The sequence below is a fragment of the Neopelma chrysocephalum genome, unplaced genomic scaffold, assembly GCF_003984885.1.
Source record: "Neopelma chrysocephalum unplaced genomic scaffold, ASM398488v2 Primary Assembly neopelma1_96671, whole genome shotgun sequence".
Classification (NCBI taxonomy): Eukaryota; Metazoa; Chordata; class Aves; order Passeriformes; family Pipridae; genus Neopelma; species Neopelma chrysocephalum.
Window position 1 is genome coordinate 1,289,976 of NW_020925316.1, and position 21,223 is coordinate 1,311,198.

At 42.4% G+C, this 21,223-nt stretch overlaps 1 protein-coding gene across 1 annotated transcript in view; it reads left to right on the forward strand.

The window, feature by feature from the left end:
* Positions 1–20,032, forward strand: part of MUSK (muscle associated receptor tyrosine kinase) — a 53,929-nt gene extending 33,897 nt beyond the window's left edge. Inside the window, exons 10-17 of the mRNA XM_027709036.1 lie at positions 2,921–3,096; positions 3,513–3,536; positions 6,411–6,499; positions 7,300–7,459; positions 8,694–8,883; positions 9,221–9,412; positions 15,779–15,927; positions 18,038–20,032. Of these exons, the coding sequence (XP_027564837.1) occupies positions 2,921–3,096; positions 3,513–3,536; positions 6,411–6,499; positions 7,300–7,459; positions 8,694–8,883; positions 9,221–9,412; positions 15,779–15,927; positions 18,038–18,714 (1,657 nt within the window). The 3' untranslated portion in view covers positions 18,715–20,032. The remainder of the gene's footprint in view (positions 1–2,920; positions 3,097–3,512; positions 3,537–6,410; positions 6,500–7,299; positions 7,460–8,693; positions 8,884–9,220; positions 9,413–15,778; positions 15,928–18,037) is intronic.
* The last annotated feature ends 1,191 nt before the right edge of the window (positions 20,033–21,223 follow it).

Genomic DNA, 21,223 nt, shown 5'->3' on the forward strand with positions numbered 1-21,223 from the left:
GTTTTTTTTGATTATTACCCCCTCCTCCCCACTCCTCCCCTGCTCCCCTCCCCCTCCCCCAATTTTAATGCAGCTTTCTTCATAACAAAAGCCCTGCAACAGCATCCTTCCCAATTCTTGTTCCCAGAGCGCATCAGCTGGACAGCAGTTCTTCCAAAGCCCTAGCCCAATACTCCTTTTGAAAACTCAGACATCTAATATGTACTTCTGAACAGCTGAGAGGGGTCTGGGGGCTCTTTAACACATCTCACGTGGTCTTGGTTACTTTCCAATTATCTTGATTACTTTTTACTGACAATTTTATACCTCTCTGCAGACACTGGCTAGACCACACAAGTTTTCAGCTGAAATACTTCATAAGTAAAAATTTAACCATCTCAGAGGTGGGAGAATTGTCCCAGTTTTTGAGGGACATATTCCCCTTGACATATTTTCACGTAGTTTTGTCTTGCTATTTATTCTCTGCACCAGTTTTTCTCACTCCATGTCATTTTTTTAATGTTTATTTGGTTTGGGAGCTATCTAGCAAGAATAACAACTGATAGACTAAGTAAAGCTTTTATAAAAGTGATCAGGGAGTAACACAATATGAAATGAAACAGAAAAAAGCAACATGGGAAAAGTTTCACTTCATGTAAATTAAGATGTAAATTGATTAAAATGAGAGTTTTTAAGAAAAGTGATGTCTCATTTCATAATTCTTGATTACATCTGCCTTTTGCCACTGGCTGCTATTGTGATAGCAAAAGAAACATTCTCAATTTCCATTTCAATCACTGCTGATATGAAGTGACAAGGCTGCAGGAAACTGTCTTCTGTTGGAAAATGTCTCACTTTGTTTGGGCCTAAGTGTCTCCACCTCCTCTTAAATAGTCTCTTGTGGTCCCTAAAAACACCACTGGCACACTTGTTCTCTTCTGCCATTACTGTTCTTTGTCCATGTGTCATTTACATGACATAAAACTTCTAATAATAATCTGAAGTTATCTTTGCATATGATCTCATCAAGCTCTCGCTGCTCAGCATTAAGTGTTACAACAATGGTATGAACACAGCTAGAGGAGACCGACCCTCACTCCCTCTGTCTGCCTTACCATGCATCCAGGGTGGGTTTGTGGTAAAGATAACATTCCTTTAATGCTGAAGCAGACAACATTGCAGAGGAAGGGTCTTTCATGTTTTGCAATTGAACACTGAATAAAGGGCTTATTTAAGGATGCTCAGGCTCCAGGGGTGAACAGAGCTAATTCAACCCAGATCTCCCAAGTCTCAGCAAATGCAAGTTTTTCTCATTTCCCTATCTAAGCATTTCTTTACTTCAGAAGGTCATTCCTGTTCCACGTGTTGTTTAACATAAAAAAGATAAATTATGCCATCTGGCTGCATTCTGGTTTCCATGAAGTGAGGAAAGAATAAACCAGCACTGGCTAAAACCAAGCAAAGAGCAGCTGAGCTTTGATGGCTTCAGCCTGCAGACTTGAAGGGCATCCATTAGTGTTGCAGAAAAGCTGTTGCCCTGATAGAATTTCCAATTACCTGCATCCTTCAGGTCCTTTAGAGTATTTGGAGTGTTGATAGTCATTTCCAAATGTCATGGCCCTCTGCTCTTGCCAAAACCATTGTATAATTAAGCAGATTGCATCAGGTGATGAATTTGGCTAAATCCTTCCCCATGAACCCCAACAGTACCTTTCTGCCTTTCTGAATCACTGTGGGATGGTTGGAAAAGTTGTGGATCTGTGAAGGACTTCAGCTGAACTCAGTAAAAGTAATCTCTGCACAAAATTGGTTTTTCAACTCAAACTCTCAAGAATGACCGCATAAATAAGCAAATGAGTGATAAATTGACCAATGCAACAAGTCCACAAACTTTCTAGTACAGTGTATCCTCTCCTCTCCTCTCCCCTCCCCTCCCCTCCCCTCCCTTCCCTAGAGCAGATATTTTTGCCTTGCCCTTCTTCACAAAGAGTTTGTCACCTAAGGCCCATTTAAACATCCAAAGCACTTCTTGTCAGTGGATGTTTCACACTATTATGTGGTAGGTAATACATAGACAAGTCTCTTTTTTGCCAGGCATTCTAAAGGTTTTGCTGCAGACAGCTGACAGAGAAAAAAGAGAAAGTTGTCTGTGGAGAAAAGAAGATAATTGAATGAGTGATTCTGTGACATTAAAAATACAGGCAAATATTTTATTTAAGATGACTAAGAATTGCAGCTCACTTCTTGCTTTTAATAGATGACATGTTAATTTAGAAAAGACAGGTGAGATTTTCAAAATGTACTGAAAATTTCAAACTTCAGACGTGAGAGGCTCTTTGCAGGAGTATGTAATGACAGGACAAGGGGGAATATCTTCAAACTGAAAGAGAGTAGGTTTGGATTAGGTATTATGTAGAAATTCTTCATTGTAAGTGTGGTGAGGCACTGGAAGAAGTTTCCCAGAGAAGTTGTGGATGCCACATCCCTGGAAGTGTCCAAGGCCAGGTTGGATGGGGCTAGAGCAACCTGGTCTAGTGTAAGGTGTCCCTGCCTATGGCAAGGGGGTTGAAACTAAATTATTTTTGAGGTCTCTTCCAACTCAATTCATTCTATGATTCTCTGATGTTTATTAGTAGACAACATCAAAAAATCTGTATGAAAAGATGAGAATGAACTCCTAACAGACTGTGATGTTTGTTGTGTCTTGAGCATAACCCTGCTTTATTAAAAATGTGGTTTTGTTTGTTTCCTAAAGGAAGCTCTTACATTTCATACAGTTTCCTTTATGGTTTATGAGCCAGACAGACTGGCTTTAAAGATGTGTGACTCCATTAATGGATTTCTGTCAGCCTGCATAACCCCTGCACATCTCTGCTAAGTGCAGCTATTGTTATCAAGCTATTGACTGCTGTATTTCACTGTTTTTTGCAAAATAATGTAGAGAGAATTGCCTTGCTGTAAAGGATCTCTACTGCTTTAAGGAATGGCTCTCAATGGAGGAAAACTCTCAGAAGGGGATATACAAGCCAGGGCTGATGTTGCTCACTCTTCCTGAATGCAACAGGCTGCCCAGCCTGCATGAGGACCCCAGCTCCTGCACCCACATCCCTTTCTTTGGTAAGGTGGCACATGCTGCCCATTGTCCAGAGACCTCTGTCCTTGGTAAGGGAGGGGGGAAGGATGAGATCCATAACTTGCAGCTAAAGTAAAAGCCAATAATGGATACTGTCCTGTCAGCACCTGTGCATGGAATTGTGGCAGCTGCATTGGGTGATTGCCTGTCTCACCCAACTGGGGTGTGGGAAAAATCTCTCAAGTAAATAAAACCTGGATCCTTATTGAAAAGGTCATAACAATTTCATAAAACAGTCTTAATGATGGCAAAATTGCCATTCAGGTGCCTTTGCAAAGAAACAAGCTGTTTAAGCACTGATAGGGTGAGAACTTTTTCCTGTGACATGCTCCTAAGTAAGCATCCACTTATACTGCATCCTGGAAAATCCCTCATTACATCTTGTCTTATCTTTTTACAGATTTTAAGAAGGAGAATATAACCAGTAAGTAGACTGCTCCAGGCTCTGTATTTTTAAAGGTGGACATGATATTCTTCATTGAATATGCAGTTTGCACAGTCATTTTGTGTTTTTCTCTGGCCTGGTTGGCTGAATTTTGGTGATTACCAGGGAATGTCTGAGTTGCCACATCCAAGGCATGGGGAAACACATTTCCAGCTCTTCAGAGGCTGGGGAGAATGTGGGCTAGTAACTTTTGAAGACGGTGGGTGTGGAATGGTGGTTTTAGGTTCAGCTGTTTCCTTTTCTCTCTACCAATTGCTTCTAGTTCTGCTTTACCCATATTTGGTATTTCTGATACTGCTGCTGAGGTTATCCTAGCCTTATATGCTGCTGCACACTAGGTTACCTAGGTCAGGCTGGCCTTGCAAGACCTTAATACCCAAAAGGTCCCAGCACTTTCCTCAAATTATCTCTGAAGTCTGGCTGTTTCTCATGTGACCTCCCCATGACCAATGGTGAGACCAAGACATTTCCTGTGGTGCTGCTATGACTTCTGTCAGCCTCTCACCCTGCTGCTGGTCATGGCTGAAACACTCACATCTAGCTCTTCCACTGACACACAATTGCAGTTTCTAGCTCAGCCACTGAATTTGTCCCACTGGAAAAAAAGAAGAATCTCTCCATCAGTGCTGCCTGGTGCCTACAGCCTTCAGGTGCAGCCATCCCCTCCCTGATGCAAGGACCTCAAGACAGCGGTGCCAGCCAATGAGTGTTGCATTCATGGGGTGGTTTCAGGCTCCCCTGAGATGTTTGCAACTTCAGGACATAGCTTCTGTGTCCTGTGTAAAGGCATGACCTTTCTGTTCAGCTTTCACAGCATTTTCTCAGAGTGGCATTGCACAGATGTGCAATATTCAATCATGAATCAGGAAGATATAACAGCAACATTTTAGTAATATTGCCCCCTCTTTTTTACTTTAGAGCCTCTGTTGTATGCACAAGGGTTTGGGAAACATGAACCAAACTGTCTTCTAGCTTGCCATCAAATTATTCATTGTAATTCAGATGGACCACCTTTATTATTCTCCCCTGTCCTTATTGTAGCAAGACCACCTATGAAAGCATCTGCATTTTCTAGAGTACAAAGGACTCAGGGTTGCTTCCTTAGTGGTGCTGTTACCCCTAAAACTCTCCACATTGATCCTCTAGGGTGTCGCATTTACATTTATTTCAGATATCTGCAGAAATCTTTCTCATGTTCATCATGAAGTATGTTCCAGGCATTGCTTTCCTTTCCTTTGAATGTGAGACATGTAAAATTCTGGGCTCAGGTACACAAGTATGTACCAGGGCAGCTTAACAAGATTTTACACCTCTGCTGAGCTATGTCATGTGGGGGATGCTAGGCTGTTGCAGATATGAGCCATAAATGTCATTTACATATCAGTCAAAGAAGTCCATTTTAGAGCATTTTACTTTTTATTTGTGATGGGTTTAAGTGCTCTCATGAAGTCCACAGTCATTCCTGTACTCGGATGTTTGGATGCCTTGGATTACAAGAACTTGATCCTTTGTTTAAGCTCACTCACCTGGAAAAACTCATTAATGGTCATTTTTCTACCTACTCATGTGTAGTGCCTGATGCCTGTTGAAACTTCAGAAAGCTAAGGGTCTATAACAAAATATAACTGCAATCCTGAGTGCAGTGGGTGATGCAACAAGAAAAGAGCAGATAGTCATCATAGTGCATGGACTATGGTCCTCCTACAGGAGAAAGAGGATAATCTGCAGGGATAAATTAAAACACACAGCCTTGCCTCAAATTTGGATGGAAACTTATAAAGAGTTCACATGAAACTGAAAAATATTTGCTTAGAAATCATTATTTTGGAACACATCAGTTTTCCTCTGGCTTTTCTTTTTTTCCTGAGCTGCACGTTTATGAACATAATAGAAAATAAAATTATGACAACAGTATTTGCTGGCTTGTTAGTTTGTCTAACAAGGTTAATAACGCAGCGGACCCTAATGCATGCTGTCAATCAGAATGCTGGCCCCTGCTCAGCTGAGTTTACGAAAGATTATCTACCGTGTATTGAAGTGTGTAAGGCTGCATCTCCTATGCTGTCCTCCTGGTTCGTAGATTATGCCAGCATGCATTAAACTCTCCTATGAAGACGGGTGGTGTCTACATTTATCCATATTCCTGTAGTAAAATCCTCTCAAGATTTTCTGCTTAATTTTTCTGCAGCCAGAACAAGCCTTGTGTATGGAAAGTGAACTACACATTCTTAATTAGAAAGAACATTGTTTTTATACTGATACTATTCTTTCCGATCATAGTTGCCTTCAGTGTATGGTTTCCACATATGCTGGAAACCACAGGCTGTCTCCAAATACTCAAAAAGGACAAGCACTGTGCAGAAGCAGGAGAAGGGATACCATCATGGGACTTTATGTATCCCAGCCCTCTGCTATCTACAAGAGGAACATGGGCATATTCCTATTGGTAGTCCCCCTCTAAGAGCGTAGGCTGTGAATCATGGAACTGGTGCTGCAATTTGCCTTCTGCCTTGGTTTGGCATGGGTGGGTTCAGTGTGGTTGTGCCTGCACTTTCTGCTTGGAAGTGCTGTGCATGGGTAGTTGCAGCTCAACCATTACAGGCATATGGCCTATTTTCTCAATCTGAAAGAGCTCCAGTTCCCTCTTTGAAGTTTTACCTGATTTGATCTTATGCATCAAGCTCAAAATCCATTTAAGTGTAAACAAGAGGCTAAGCAGTGCCGAGCCTGCAGTTGTCTTGTCCTGTTATGTGCTTTAGATCTGATGCTAATTGTCACATGCTCTAATGTAAGGACATGAAATTTATTCTTGTGAGTCCTGACCCAATGTTTTTGGTGTTTTTTCCCTCCCAGGGACTTGCTACAGTGGCAATGGCCAGTTTTACCAGGGCTGGGCCAACATCACGGCCTCCGGCATTCCCTGCCAGAAATGGAGTGACCAGGTGCGCACTAGTGTGACATCCACCAAATTGAGAGCTGTGCTCATGGTCTGCTTTTCCAACATGTTTCCTAGAGCCAGGCAGCCCAGTCTCAGTGGAAGGGCTGAGCAGGGGACAGGTTGCCTTCATTCTTGAGTTCACTGGTGTTTTACAATCTCATCATATTTCAATCTGCATGTTCCCCTTCCTGTGCCAAGATGCATTCTCTGTCATTCTGTCAGGCTACTTCAAGAAAAGTTCTGCCTGTCTTCACTCATTTGTTTTATTTGCTTGTATCTTATTAATAACAGCAGAAAAATTATATATTAAACACTAACCTGCCGTGGTCCTAAAGGGGCGATGGGGCCGTGGCACAGCACGGGCCCGGGACACAAAGGCAGGATGCAGGTATATCCTTTATTCCAGAGTGCACGAGGTTTTTCATCAGCTCCGGAGGGGAAAACGCCAGAACATAGGGTGGAGCATGAGACAGACAGGCGGGGGAACAAACCAGGATAGGGACACGGGCAAAAGGGGAGGAGCGCAGGAGGAACCGGGGAAGGAAAGGGCGAATGGGGGCTGTCTCCTCTCTGCAGATTCTCCAGCCAATCGGCAGAGAAACAGAGGAGCAGGGAGGTGAACAAGCCGGGACATGCCCGGAAGATGCAAATTCTGGGGAAACATACAATGTGTATATACATAATAACTATAAAGTCTGCATCATAAAGTCCGTTCAATTGCTGTACATATTTTTCCACTTCTGAAATCGTTCCCATTCCGATTCTCGGTCCTCGACACTAATCCAATTTGCTTCCTCCCCCAAGGCTCCCCACTTGCACAGGAGGACTCCTCAGGTTTTTCCTGAGCTGTCTGATGCTGAGAATTACTGTCGCAACCCAGGAGGTGAGAATGAACGTCCCTGGTGCTACACAAAGGACCCAGCCGTGACCTGGGAATACTGCAGTGTGCCTCCCTGTGGAGATGGTAGGCAACTCAAATCTACGATTTCTGCCACTGCGGTTGTTTTGGTGCCACACGAGGTATTTGCATCCTGAGTATACCGACCTGTTCCTCCTTCTGGATTCAGCTAGTTCTGGGTCTCCTCAAAGATTCACAAAGAGCATTTTTGACCAGAAGGTATAATGTGCCCCTAAAGAGAGGAAAATGAAGACAGGCAAATTGAACACCTTGCTGTAGATTATATAAATGCCAAAGGATGGAATAAAATTTCCTGTGGTATTCCGAAAAAATGGATTTGCCACACTGTGTTTTGAAGGTAGGGTTTTGGGCTATTTTTCAAAGTTGTTTTAATTTGAGTGATTTTTTTTCAATAATATAAAAACCAATTTCAACTAAAAAAAATTTTTTTTGAAAAGATGGAAACATCTTTTCTCTCTGATGTTGAAACTAAGTGTTTCTGTTATTTCTTGTCCAAACAACAGAATAATTTTTGAAAAATATTTTATCAGAGATTCACAGTTTCTGGATCTCAGTGCTTGGAAATAAGACAATTCTTCTTGCACAGAGAACAGGGGTTTCATGGACATAAGTGAACACAGGTAATTTTCAGTTTAGCTGGCCTTAAAAAGAAGAGTTTAAATTTCTTTCTGTTCTCAATCACTGCATATACAGAGTACCATTTTCTAGAATGTCTCAGAAAATTCTCAGCAGGTAGTTATGTGATTTTTTCCTCTAATGATAAAGCCAAGTGTGTTTTCCATATTTGCCCCATAAAGACGCTGAGATGTAAATTGTTAGAGGCAAGAGGATATTTCAGGAAAGTATCACTGTGTACTTACTTGGTCTTACACTCCTCCCTGCAGATTCCTTTTAGGACACATGATACATTGTGGTTCACATTGTAGACCATTGATCTTTCCCAGTGCAGACATAACTATATTTGAATACTGTTGAGGCCATCAAATGTGATCTCCCATCTGTAACTCTTGCAATCATTCCATACCAAAACTGTGTTCCCAGTTGAATGAGAACCACGTCTTGCTCTTTACCAGATCCTGGATTTTCACATTTGGCAAGCACAAGTGTGTTTTGCTTCCTGCAAACCAGGTTTCCATAGTATGGTTCTCTCATGCAGTCATTTGGATGTATCTGTAGTGTCAGTGATTCCCAGGACATTGGGTTAACTCCATAAATTCCTCTTAGAGAAAGCTCTATAAACTAGCAGAGGCATAACCCTCTGATTTTGTTTGCATTACAGCATTGTTATCACTAGGAACAAGAAAACCAAATGGAGAGACTCTAAATCTCCCCCCTTCTCCTCCCTTTTCCCCTACGTACTCCATGACTGTCATCATATCGATTATCTCCAGCTTTGCTCTGGTTGTGATCTTCGGCATTGTCACCCTGGTTTGCTGCCGCCACCGAAAGCAGTGGAAATCCAAAAAAAGGTAAAGCTTGAGAATTAATTAAATGCAAGAAATGATGCTTTGAAAGAGGGTTTGCCTGTTTCTGAGAGCAAAGTCCTGCAAATGCCTGGTAGGGGGGAGTAGCCCTCTCTTTGCCTGTGGCAGCCCAGTGCAAGTTCTGGCGAACTCCTGTGCCAGAGCTGAAGGTGGCCTGGTGACTGGGAACATGGCATAACACATTGCTGCAAGGCTCTTGCAGTAGCCCTGCTGTACCTTCTTTTTCCATCCTGGAAAAAATAAGCTCAGGAGGAGAGGCAGCTAATTATGTTCTGGTTGAAGGCTGTGCACACACTGACCGAAAACCATTCCCTTGTTTCAGAGAGTCTGAGACACCAACGCTCACCACTCTGCCCTCTGAACTACTTCTGGACCGGCTGCACCCCAACCCAATGTACCAACGCATGCCCCTTCTCCTCAATCCAAAATTGCTTAGCCTGGAGTACCCCAGGAATAATATAGAATATGTGAGAGATATTGGGGAAGGAGCATTTGGGAGAGTCTTCCAAGCCAGGTAAGCAGTCTCTGTGTCAGTTCTCTTTATCTGGAGGTACCTCTGAAAAATTGGCACTGGAAATCACTCATTCATCTATTCTTTCACTTAAACCAAGATCAAATGCATGTATACCAAATGGTACACCCAGGTTTGAATAATTGTTTCCGTTGTCCACTGCTATTGGTTGATATTTGTTGAACTTTTGTCACAAATTTCTCTTTTGTTCTATTCTCTAGTAGTAATGCTTCACACACATACCAAAGTGTAGTGTAAAAGTTTAGCTAAATTTATCATCATTGTTTTTGCCAAGAGTATTGCCTGTGACATGTGACCTATTGTGAAATTTTTGCATTTCCCAGTATTTGCAAGTTGTGTGTGGTGACCTCCATTAAAACACCAACACTGGACAGTAATTACCATGGAAGGCAATGTGTCATGCTACAGTTCAGTCCTAACTGAGTTTCAATTTGATTCAGTGCCAAAGCCAAAACAAACCAAAAAATCCCCTAAAAACCAACCCAACCTAGGCCAATAGGGTTTTTTTTGTGTGTGTCTGTGGTGTCCCAATCTTAAGGGGAAGGGCAGACCTAAGATTTGTAGATGCTTGTGGCTGAAAGGAACAACAAAAGTCAGAGGGTCCACAAAAGCTTACAAATTTTTATAAGTGAATTACGTACCTGGCATGGAAATTGGTATGTTATAGTCCCTAATTTTTTATATAAGCACACAGTAGAGGGTTTTGAATAAAGGGATAGTGTGAAAAGGAAGTGAGATAAAGAGATTTGGATTAAAGAGGGGAAAAGAAAGGAAGAAAGGAAGAAAGAGACATCGCCAGCCCTGGCTCCAGCATCATTTCAGCTGATGGGATGTTTAGGGTCTTAGGGTGCATGCGCACAGGCTTTCTAGGGTTACCTTTTTATAGATAAGTTTCCCTGCCCTGGAGATAAATTTCTTACTTTTATGCAAATGAGTTAGCATGCACAGTCCGTTCTTCCAGAACTTCTTTCTTCTTCTTCTTTCTTCTTCTTCTTTCTTTTGGAAATGGGTCAGAGATCTTTGGGGGCCTTGGGTGGTCTTAATCCTACCCTACAGTCCATGTCTGCTTCTTGACCTAATTCCTATGCCTGTGCTGTATGCTGTTGTGTTTATCTCCAGGAGCCAGAACAAGGATGTTTGTCCCAGAAAAATGCTGTCCTAGCTCCATATGGCACCTTGGTTGGCTCCATAGCCATCTGGCTATTGTTGTTTGAGACATACAAATTAATCCCCTTATCTTCTTGTCTTCTAAAGTGTCCCCTTTAGTTATTCACTTTTCATTTTTGGAAGTTGCAGCCACTGTTACCTGTTTTAAATTTGAAGCATTAGTTGAAATTCTGGTTCTGTTAAGTCTCACGGGAGGTGAGATCGTGCACTTCTTGAAATGTGAAAAATCTTTAACTGACAAACCCAAAGATGAACCCAATACTTCCTAGACTAAGGTGGATGGAAGGCGTCTTGACAGTCTTGACAGAATCCATAATTTCTGCAGGACAATCTTTGGACTGGTTTCCTCATGATGTCTCATCTCCAAATTCCTGCAAGCAAGTGTAGAGACTGTCTAGTTTTATGCTTACTCAGGACAGTCCTTTACAGTTAACAACTAGGGGATGTGGCTGATTTTGTAGCTGTATTTGGATTAGTCTACAATGACCTCAAAAAAATCCAAGGAAATATCAGAATCCCACCATGGGTCAAGATGTACCTTGTGAAACTGCTTCTGTTGACTTCAAAGACAAAGGCCTCTCCTTGCAAAAAGCAGTCATAATGTAGATATTTTTAATGTTTATAGTTATGCTGTCAGAGTATCTGCTAGGAAATGAGCTATGCTCAGGTTAAATGTGTTGCAGCTGGGAAAAAGTTTCAATAGCTGTGATGGATTTATTTTTCTAATGAAGGGATAAATTATTTCTAATGGAAGAAATGCAGGCATACTTTTGTTTAATACAGAGCGAGCTAAAAATAACAAAGTTCAAAGGGTATGCAGTGGGAAAGTCACAGATGCTTAGCCTGTGATTGATTGTTAGCCTGGATGGCCGAATGCATCTGAGCTTGAAACAAGAACAAAACTGTAGAAACTACACGACAGCTGTGGGGCACTGCACGCCAGCCGGTGCAGGGGCACAGGGCATGTCTTGTTCCAGCCTCAGCACAATGCTCGGGGTGCCCTGTGGTGCACCACCTTCCTGTTCGTGTGACAAGAGTCTTCATCATGCTGTGGTGTGCAAGCAGGGCAGACAGTCTTCCTGCCAAGTGCCACTTTGGACCTGCACTGGGAGCTTTAATGTGATATAAGTGCTGCTCAGACCTTTCTGGACTGGAAATGACTCTCATAGATATCAAGCAGAACCTCTTAAAGGGCATTCAAATGTTGCTAAAAGTGCTGGGTTAAGCAAATACTAAAGTGGTGTAGGAACCTTTTATGTGGATTTCATCTGCCCCAGAGCTGCAATTTCTTTTAATTAAACCTTTTTATTATTGACAGTGGAAACAGAGAGAAAGAGATGGGGTGAAAAATAAAGCATCAGATGTTATCCAGCATTTGCAAGTGGAGAGTACCATACCCGGAGAAACATCTGCTCTCTGTGGCTCAAGAAAGGAGCCACAGAAATATTGCTTCTCAGGAAATTCCTTATTTTTATTAATATTTCTGTCCAAAGTTTTTCCAAGGCCTTATGATTACTTATAATTATTTTAATTCTTTATAATAAGCCACTGGCATTTCTGTGCATCTCTGATGAATCAGTGCAGACTGCTGATCCAGTAGCATAAGCTGCGTATCCTTACAGGTTACTGAAGCTATCACAACTCAAATTGTTGCCTTCCCATCTCAGAAGGATAAAATGTACTTTCCTACGTGTGTTAAATGGTCATCTTGAGCTAAGTTTAGCAATACTCTTACTTCTCCTGCTCTCATGTTTCTCCCTCTCCTGTAAACACAGCTTTGCACACAGTGCCAGCAATGCCTTTGCCAGTTGGCTTGCTGTGAGTCCTGATTCAGTGTTTACTCACTCCTGGGTCAAGCAACATGTTAGGACAGGAAGTGTCTGGCTATCATTTACTAGCTTCTCCTGAAAGGCTGCTGTCTTCACCAGGAATGGCTTCGCACTGGGAAGGATGAGGAAGTAACCATGCTTAAAAAAAAATTCAGGACCTAGCTCAGGTCAGTTCCAACTGGGTCCTGGACTCTGCATCTGGGAGAACCACACTGGCTGCTCAAGCCACCAGAGCACCAGATTTACCCAGTTCAATGCAGACCAGCATGCAAGTTTTCTGCCAGAGCTGGAGCTGTATTGTCCAGGCTAACACTGCAGGCCAGGATTGCCTAAAAGCCTGGATGTTGAGCTAGTAGGCTAGTAGGCCTCCACTGCAAAGGCATAGCTCGTTGTTCCTGCAAGAGACAAAGCAGGTCTCTAAGGCTGAATTTTCTTGACAGAAGTCTCCTGGTGTTCTCTCCATCTGTAAAGGGTGTTACTTTGACCTGATGTCTCAAATAGAGCTGAAAAACAGTAGGGATGTTAATTTAAAAAACAAAACAAAACACCAAAAACCCCATCAAAACAAACAACAAAAACCCCTCACAAAACCCTAACCAACCAACCAACCAAAAACCCCAAGAAAACAACATCAATAAAAACAAATAAAAGCCCCCTCCAAAACCAACAACAAACCCCAATCAAACAAAAAAACCCAACCAAAAAACAGAAAAAAAGAATGACAAAATGAGCCCCTGCCAGTTCAGAGCACTCTGCTGCCCACATACAAATTTAACCAAAGGATAGGGAAAAGGTGGGTCTCCACCAGACTCAGTAGATGTTAATTGCCTCATTTAATGATCTAACAGAAGTTACCCAGCTGTGCTGCCAAGGAAGATGTGAACAGGAGCCAATCTCAAATTCAGGTTCAAACTACTCATTTCTTTTCATGCTCTGGAAAGAAAACCTGACTTGGAACTTAAGTCAGGCACTCTCTGTAGATAGGCTCAGGGTGAAATTCCTAACTGCACCACTGGTTAGTTCTTTGAACGGTAGGTACCTAAAAACCAAATGCTGCCACTGGTGCATAAATCCTTTGATGGTGAAACAATCAAGGACTGTGGCTATCCATCCTGTCCACAAACAATGGACATTTCTCCTCAGAATTTAATTAACTGCAAGAAAGGAAACCCAAGATAATTTCTTTGGTTGCTTCCCTAGTTCTAGAAGAAAATTAATCTATTTTTTCTCTAGAGGAGAATTTGCCTATTTTTTAGAAAACACTTCACTTTTTGGACCTCCACCTGAATTCTCCCAGTGCAGAGGCAGCAGCTTCCCCTTGCTCCCCTGCAGATGTGTCCCTTGTGCAAAGACTGACTTTTGGGCACCAAATGGGCCAACTTTGATAGTGGTCTGCCAAGAGTTCAGACAGTCTCTGTCTCTGCCAGATCAGTGTGAGTTTCCCAGGTCTGCTAAGAACTGGGTTGAATTAGCATGAGATACCAAGGGTGAAATTTTTTGCTGTTGCCCGAAGGCCAAATTAAAGACTTTGTGCAGCTTAATCTCAGTTATATTTAGGTTAGTTTACACTACAGGATTCAGTGAAGTTGGTTGGGCGTACATCAGCCTGGGGCGAGTTTCTCTGTTCAAAGCATGCAAAACCAAACCTGCCCCTGCTTTGGCACTGCACTGGGTCTCTGCTAGTCAATGATGAGTGGTAATCTATGAGACTGTTTGGAAGAGATAAAAGCCCTCCTATTTTTACTTTTGAATGCTCTACTGGTTTCTTCAGGCTGTTGCTGCTGACTTGAGTGCTGACTTTAGCAGCTGGTAGGTGCTGGTACTTTTACTAGACTGGACACTGCTACCAGCATGGGGGAAAAAAAAGGAAGACATTTCACCACAATGGAGGCAGTAGCAGACAACTGTGGAGTCTGATCCTCTGCTCTGGCATGCCAGACCTCCTTGCCTGAGTTTTTCAGCTGTGATCAGCCACCTGTGAGATTCCTTTCTCAAGGACCCCCTGCCATCCACTGACATTTGACATTTCCAACATCCAAGTGCAACTGTTGCAAATGCCGTATGTCTGAAGTAAATGACAACAAAACTGGAAGTTTGCTTTGGAAATTGGAGTCTCCTCTTGGTGCTACTGAGCAGTAAAATAACCTGGCATTTGAACAATGGTCTAGTAACACGACACATAAATGGACATTATTTTCCATGGGCTCTGGCTGGCCACCTACAAGGAATGTGCTTTATCTGCATGGCCCCTGGGAAGAGTTTGCGTGGGCAACAAAATGTACATTTGAGGTTTGATGCATGTTTGAAGAGTAGAAAGTTACTCTTCTTTGGCAACAGCTACACCTAAATCTTTGGCAAGCCCATCTAACTAATCTTGAGGGTGCAGTGACTTGCGGGTAAGAAAACAAGTCTGTGATTGCTCTAAGTCAGGAAGCTCTGTTTCCTGTGGATTTGTCTATAAGTTCTAGCTGAAGATTCACCAGTGTCACAACATGTGTGTATTTGCAGATTACCTTGTTCTTCAGACAGGGCACAGGTATGTTTTGTCCCTTCTGTCCTGTCACGTTTCCACAGAACTTGCTGAAGTATAACTATTTTCTATAAACCTCAGCTACACCACAATAAGTTCAGCTGAAATTAGCTAATGGGTTTATAACTTGTTGAATTACAGGCACAGATATGCCACACACACACACACACACACACACACACACACACACACACACACACGTACACAGAAAATATTGACAAAAGGCTTTTTTCCTTACAAAACCAGGGGGACATACTTACTGTAATTGGTACTTTCACTTTAATAGTAAATGGATGTACCAAAGTCACCATTGTGCCAGGTAGGAGAAAGGGGACTATTTCATCAATTTCATATAAAATAGGTTTATTTTTAACTCTGATAAGTTCAGTCATTACACCCCAAAAGTGAATTGTCTGGACTGAAGAGTCCATCCTGTCCTCTATAAACTTTAGGGTGTGACCTCCAACCTAGGGAGAGGTTGTTGCTTAACAACCTGTTACTTATTTATGTCTTTACCAGTTACAGTAATGAGTCTGTAAGCAGAAAGAATAGTAATAAAAAAAGTTATACTGGATTTAGTCCCCATTGAACCAAATTATACATCTCTCTAATATGCAATGCAGACATGCCCAAATGGTGAGGATGGTATTTAATATTCCTTTAGTTGGTACTGGGGCTTTCCCCCATATTTTTTAAATTTTTTTTTTTAATTTTTCTTTTTTTTTTTTCCTGTCAGTGCATCCTTTTGCATCAGAAACAGAACCTACATTTAGAGTGTATGCATTCACCGCTGATGCTTTCCTCTTTTTCCTCTCCTTGCAGGGCCCCAGGGTTGCTGCCATATGAGCCTTTCACAATGGTGGCAGTGAAAATGCTGAAGGAGGAAGCATCCGCAGACATGCAGGCTGACTTTCAGAGGGAAGCAGCTCTCATGGCAGAGTTTGACAATCCAAATATTGTCAAGCTTTTAGGTATCTCAGTGAGGCACCCATGTACAGGGTGCCACCTTCTGCAAATCTTCTGTGGGGCTATTGGGGGTGCAAGTGACTGGAGCTAAATGCAAGTGGTTGTGCTGGTCTATTTTTGAAAGATAAAATTTTTCCTGCAAACACCTGACGTTTTCCATGTGCCATTGTATGCTCTGCTAAATTGTCCATCAAAAGGAGGCTCGAAATGTGGGTCTGATGCTGTTGTCTTAACAGGACGGTGCATCACATTAAATCCTCCTCATGCTGCATTTAGTATTCTGTTGGCAATCTTGCTGCCTAGCTCTGCTTCCACTTCAATAACGTTGACACAGATGTCTTACAGTGAAGACATGAACTTCCTGGAGCTGTGATTTATTTTATGGGTACTTAAAAAACATAGGCATCAGTCTTGTTAGCTTTATGGGTCCCATACTATTGTGATGTCTGAACATTCACCAGCATTCAAAAACCAGAATTAAACAAATGAACAAAAAAAGCCAACCACAAAAATGGTCCTTTTCTCTTCCTTTCCCCTTCCTCTTCCCTTCCCCTTCCCTTTCCCTTCTCATCTGAAAGGAACCTTGCTTTACTGTTTTCTTTTTGAAAGTCTTTATGTTGCAGCTTGGCTAATATGGCATTCTTCTGTGAAGAAAGCTGTGGACCAAATTTTCTTTCAGTAAATTGCCATTTTTGTTGGAAGTAGATGCTGCTGGCCGCCTTCACCTGGCAATCCTGCTCTAAGTTGTTGTATGCAGATCTCATACCTGTGAGCAGGTAGCTGAGATCTTAGTTTATTTCAGTATTTTTGAATTAGATTTGAAATAGACAAACCACAGTTTTGGGAAATCTGGGTTGATACAGGTAGTTAGACTACAGAAATGAAAAGTCAGGAAATGCCTCAAACTCAAATAAACTTTATGTTTATTCTCAACACGTTTTAGGTCAGGAAAGGGCAAAGGTACAGGAACAAACTAGTATCACATCATGGGGCTGTGGAGAAAACAGCCACATTGTTGAAGACCGCTTAGATGGTAAATCTCTCACATATACTTCTCATGCTTGTCAGATCCTGATTTCATCACATTGGGAATAGATATCTATTTATCTTCAAAGATATAAATGTTATGCTATCAGCCAGAATTTCAAATTTCAAAGTAAGTTGAATCACCGGTTGCTAAATGATGGCCTTAAGAAAGCAAAACACATACATTTTAAATATTGGCTTTTGCTCATTAGCAATTTAATGAGAGGCACACAAATATTTTTACCATATCACTATATTCTCAGTAATGCTGGTGGAATTGTGGTCTTCTACTGATGCTGGCCTACCAATAAAGCTCATGTAAAACCAAGCATGTGCCCTTCAGTGGAACTAGGTTCTGCATCTATCAGATATGGAAAATGTCTCCTTTCTGATGTCTGCTTTTTCTTTGTCTTTCTTTAATTTTTGAGTCTCTTTCATGCCAAAAGTAATTTCTGCAACTGACATTTTTTCCATGAGCTATTTAAAAAAAAGAGACAAATCCAGAAGAGGTTGTAGTGGAAGTCTCTTTGCATTTCAAGTATCCCACTGAACCCTTGAACATGCCTCTTGTGATTACTTTTGAAGTGTTTCTGCATATGTATTGCCTCTATGTGTTAGTAATAATTATAATAATTAGTACAAAAATGACAAAAAATAAAAGAATTAAAAAATAACATGATCAGAACTATAAAGGTTATTTCCTGAAAATATGCCCTTTCAGTTGCTCCTGGGAAGAGGCAATATTTCTGTTAATGCTAACTTAAGCACGATCTGGCTCTTAATTAAACACAGCTCCAAAAGTATACATTTTTCCTGGGATGTCCAGACAAATCAGTCAAGTGCATGACTGGTTAACATTTCCCACAGAGCTCAGTGTTAGACCCCTTGTGAAGGAGATTCAAAGAGAGAGCATGCATGATGGATGCATGCAGACTTGATGGTATTTGCATGGTTACCTTTCTCCCTGGCTCTTCATGCACGGTTGAAAGTCTCCCTTTTGTGTAAGCATTTTTGGAACTTTTGGGTTTTGCACAGCAGAACTCTCTTTGCTACCCAAGTGACCTGTGTGGTGTATCTGTCCTCTTCCAGGTGTGTGTGCTGTTGGGAAACCGATGTGCCTGCTGTTCGAGTACATGGCCTATGGGGATCTAAATGAGTACCTGCGTGACCGCTCGCCCCGCAACCTCTGCAGCCTGGTACACAGCAGTCTGGACACAAGGATTCGCCTCCCTAACCCCTTGGCACTGTGCTGCACCAGCCAACTCTGCATTGCCAAGCAGGTTGCTGCTGGCATGGCATACCTCTCTGAGCGCAAATTTGTCCACCGAGATTTGGCCACCAGGAACTGTCTGGTGGGGGAGAACATGGTGGTCAAAATTGCCGATTTTGGTCTTTCAAGGAACATGTATTCAGCTGACTATTACAAAGCAAACGAGAATGATGCCATCCCCATCCGCTGGATGCCCCCCGAGTCCATTTTCTACAACCGCTACACCACAGAGTCTGATGTGTGGGCCTATGGAGTGGTGCTGTGGGAGATCTTCTCCTATGGCATGCAGCCCTACTATGGGATGGCTCATGAAGAGGTCATCTACTACGTGAGGGATGGGAACATCCTCTCCTGCCCAGACAATTGTCCCCTGGAGCTCTACAACCTGATGCGTCTCTGCTGGAGCAAGCTGCCTGCTGACCGGCCGGGCTTCGCTAGCATCCACCGCATCTTGGAGCGCATGTACGAGAGGGCTGTGGCCAACATGTCGGTCTGAGGGGTGTGTTTTCTTGCACTTCCTTCCTTGTCTCCTGTATCAACCTATCCAGGTGACTTGGACCAGCCCATGAGCTCCTTAGTGATGGTGGCTTCACACAAATCCCACTTCAGGGGAAAAGAAACACCTTGTTCCTCTACCAAGCAAGAGGTGGACTGCTTCCCCTTAAGCACTTCCCTGGGTGGGACTGTACCTCCAAAACAACAGGGCTGACCTCTGGCCACCAAGCCAAGACTCCTTACGTTGGTGAAGGTGTACCTATATTAAGCATTTCCAGGAGCACAGAGTTCCCCAGGGAAAGCCAACCAATGTTTCAATGGTGACACTTCCCTTCCTAACGGGTCTGTCCACATCTTTCTGCATTTATGCTCTTGGCTTTTGCCTTTTTCTTCCCTTCCTCATATGTTTTCAAGTATGGTTTAAAAAAAGATTGCAGAATTCAATCTTATTTTGGGGATATGTTTATTATTTTATTTTTGCATACTGTTTATTATTTTGTTTTTGCATACTTATCCTTTTCCAGAAAAAGGATGTTTCTGAAGCCATAGGCCCCTTTCTTCTTCCTTTTAGCTTTCACCTTCTTGCATGACAATAGCACTCATAGAGTTGAAACAGGAGCCTGCAGAACCACTGACAGCCACCTGCATCTCATATTACACAGATGGGCAAACTCCTGTCAAGCATGAAGCCTTCCATTTTCAAAAGTGGGAATCCACAGTGAGGTTCATTTCATCTTTGTTAAGGTCTCGCCCAAAAGCTTTCCTTAAGCATTGCATCCCAGCTTTCCTGCCTTCCTCTACAGCAATGAGGCAATTTGATGCTAAGGGAGAAATTCATCCCAAAGACCTGGTCCTGCACCTCATATGTGTCTGATGTGTATTTATTTGCCTCTACATCCAGTATGGTCGTCACTGTGCAAAAAGCAGGGAGCAATGCAGGTCCTCTTGCAGAAATGTGGCAGATTATGTTAATTATTTCTCTACTTTTCCTTTTCAATCTTTGCCTCCTATTTGTGGTTTTCCTTTCCTGACAGCAGCACTGCAATGTTTGCTGGCCACCCTTCCCTGTGCTACATCTTAGAGGCACAGAAATAAGGAAGGTGGATATCTGCCATTAGTGGTCTTCAGAGACAACCAGCCAGTTAGGAGAAGGTCGAAAAAGTGGGAGTTCACACTCCACCCAATAAGTTTTACAGACTGTTCATCTGCAGGGCAAAGATGAGACTGCCTCAGTTACATATAGTCTGCAGCCAACCTCTAAACACCAAATGTTGTTTCTTTGCTAAAAGTCCTCCACATTGTAATTCATGCTTTAGTGCCAGAGAAAATTGTATTCCTCTGAGTACAGGTTTTACCTGCTGAGCTGAGACCTAGTTTGCAGCCCAGCATCTGCTCCATCTCTGTAAGGAAGGGTGCACATTAGAGATCCTTTCAGTGCTTGAGGCGAGCAGGCATTCTGTCACTGTCTTTAGAGAGGGCAGGGTCAGATCTTGTGTGTGGGTCATGATGTGAGTCCGAGTACCTAGGACCTCCTCCTGATCTGGAATGATTCTTGCACTAAGCAAAGGGCATGGTAACAGGTTGCAAAACTTGCACCACATGCTAATGTATACAAACACAGCCTTCTGCAGTATGGAGGACAGCCTGCCTTTCTGCCTTCTACAATCCCAGTGCTGACTTCAGTCATTCACTCTCCATTTCTCCCAGTGAGATGACTTTGAAACCACAATCATAGCTGTCTTCTTGTTAGATTCTGTAATGTCACATGCTTGGAAGCTTCCCTCACCTTCTTTGTAAAAAAAGGACTCACATAAATGTGGAAGGATAGTCCTTTTCATCACATTGTCCTAAGCCCAAACCCTTATCTCAGTGACCCCATATTCAGAACAACAGTGGAAAATTTGATTTTCCTTGTCCAGCATTCCAGCCTTTGCATTATAAGCAGGCAAAGAAGTGTGTGATAGTCAGTAACTGCAGCTCAGGATGGAAAATACTCCCTGCGTTGCAAGAGGAAAGAGATCATTTCAAGACAGAGTCTGAGAGGCTCTTGGCAACATGCTCTCCAAGGATGGTAACTGTTTCTGCGTACCAATCCAGCAGGAGGGCTTAGCACCTAAATGGTGGTGTCCTTTGAGGATTAAATGGTAGGCAGAACTTCTGCTACCTTGGCGCGTAGCTGGATTTTACTGTTTCCTCCCGCTGTATATTTTTTAGCTTGCTAAAAGCTGAAGGTTGAACTGCTTTCTTGGTATGCCCTCTTTCACAAATATCTTTTCTCCTCCTTTTTTTAAGACTTCTGCTGTCTTCATTCTGTGTTATACAGTGTGCTACTCTGGATTCTTCCAGACTTTCTGTACCACTATCGCATAACACAAATAATTTTGAATGGGAGTAAACAAAGAGGTTATGGGAGAGTAGAAGAGAAAGGAAAATTTGTTACTCAAGGAGTTGTTTGGAAGCAAAAATATTTTGCTTCTATAATTTAGATTTATAATTCATGCAGATAAAGA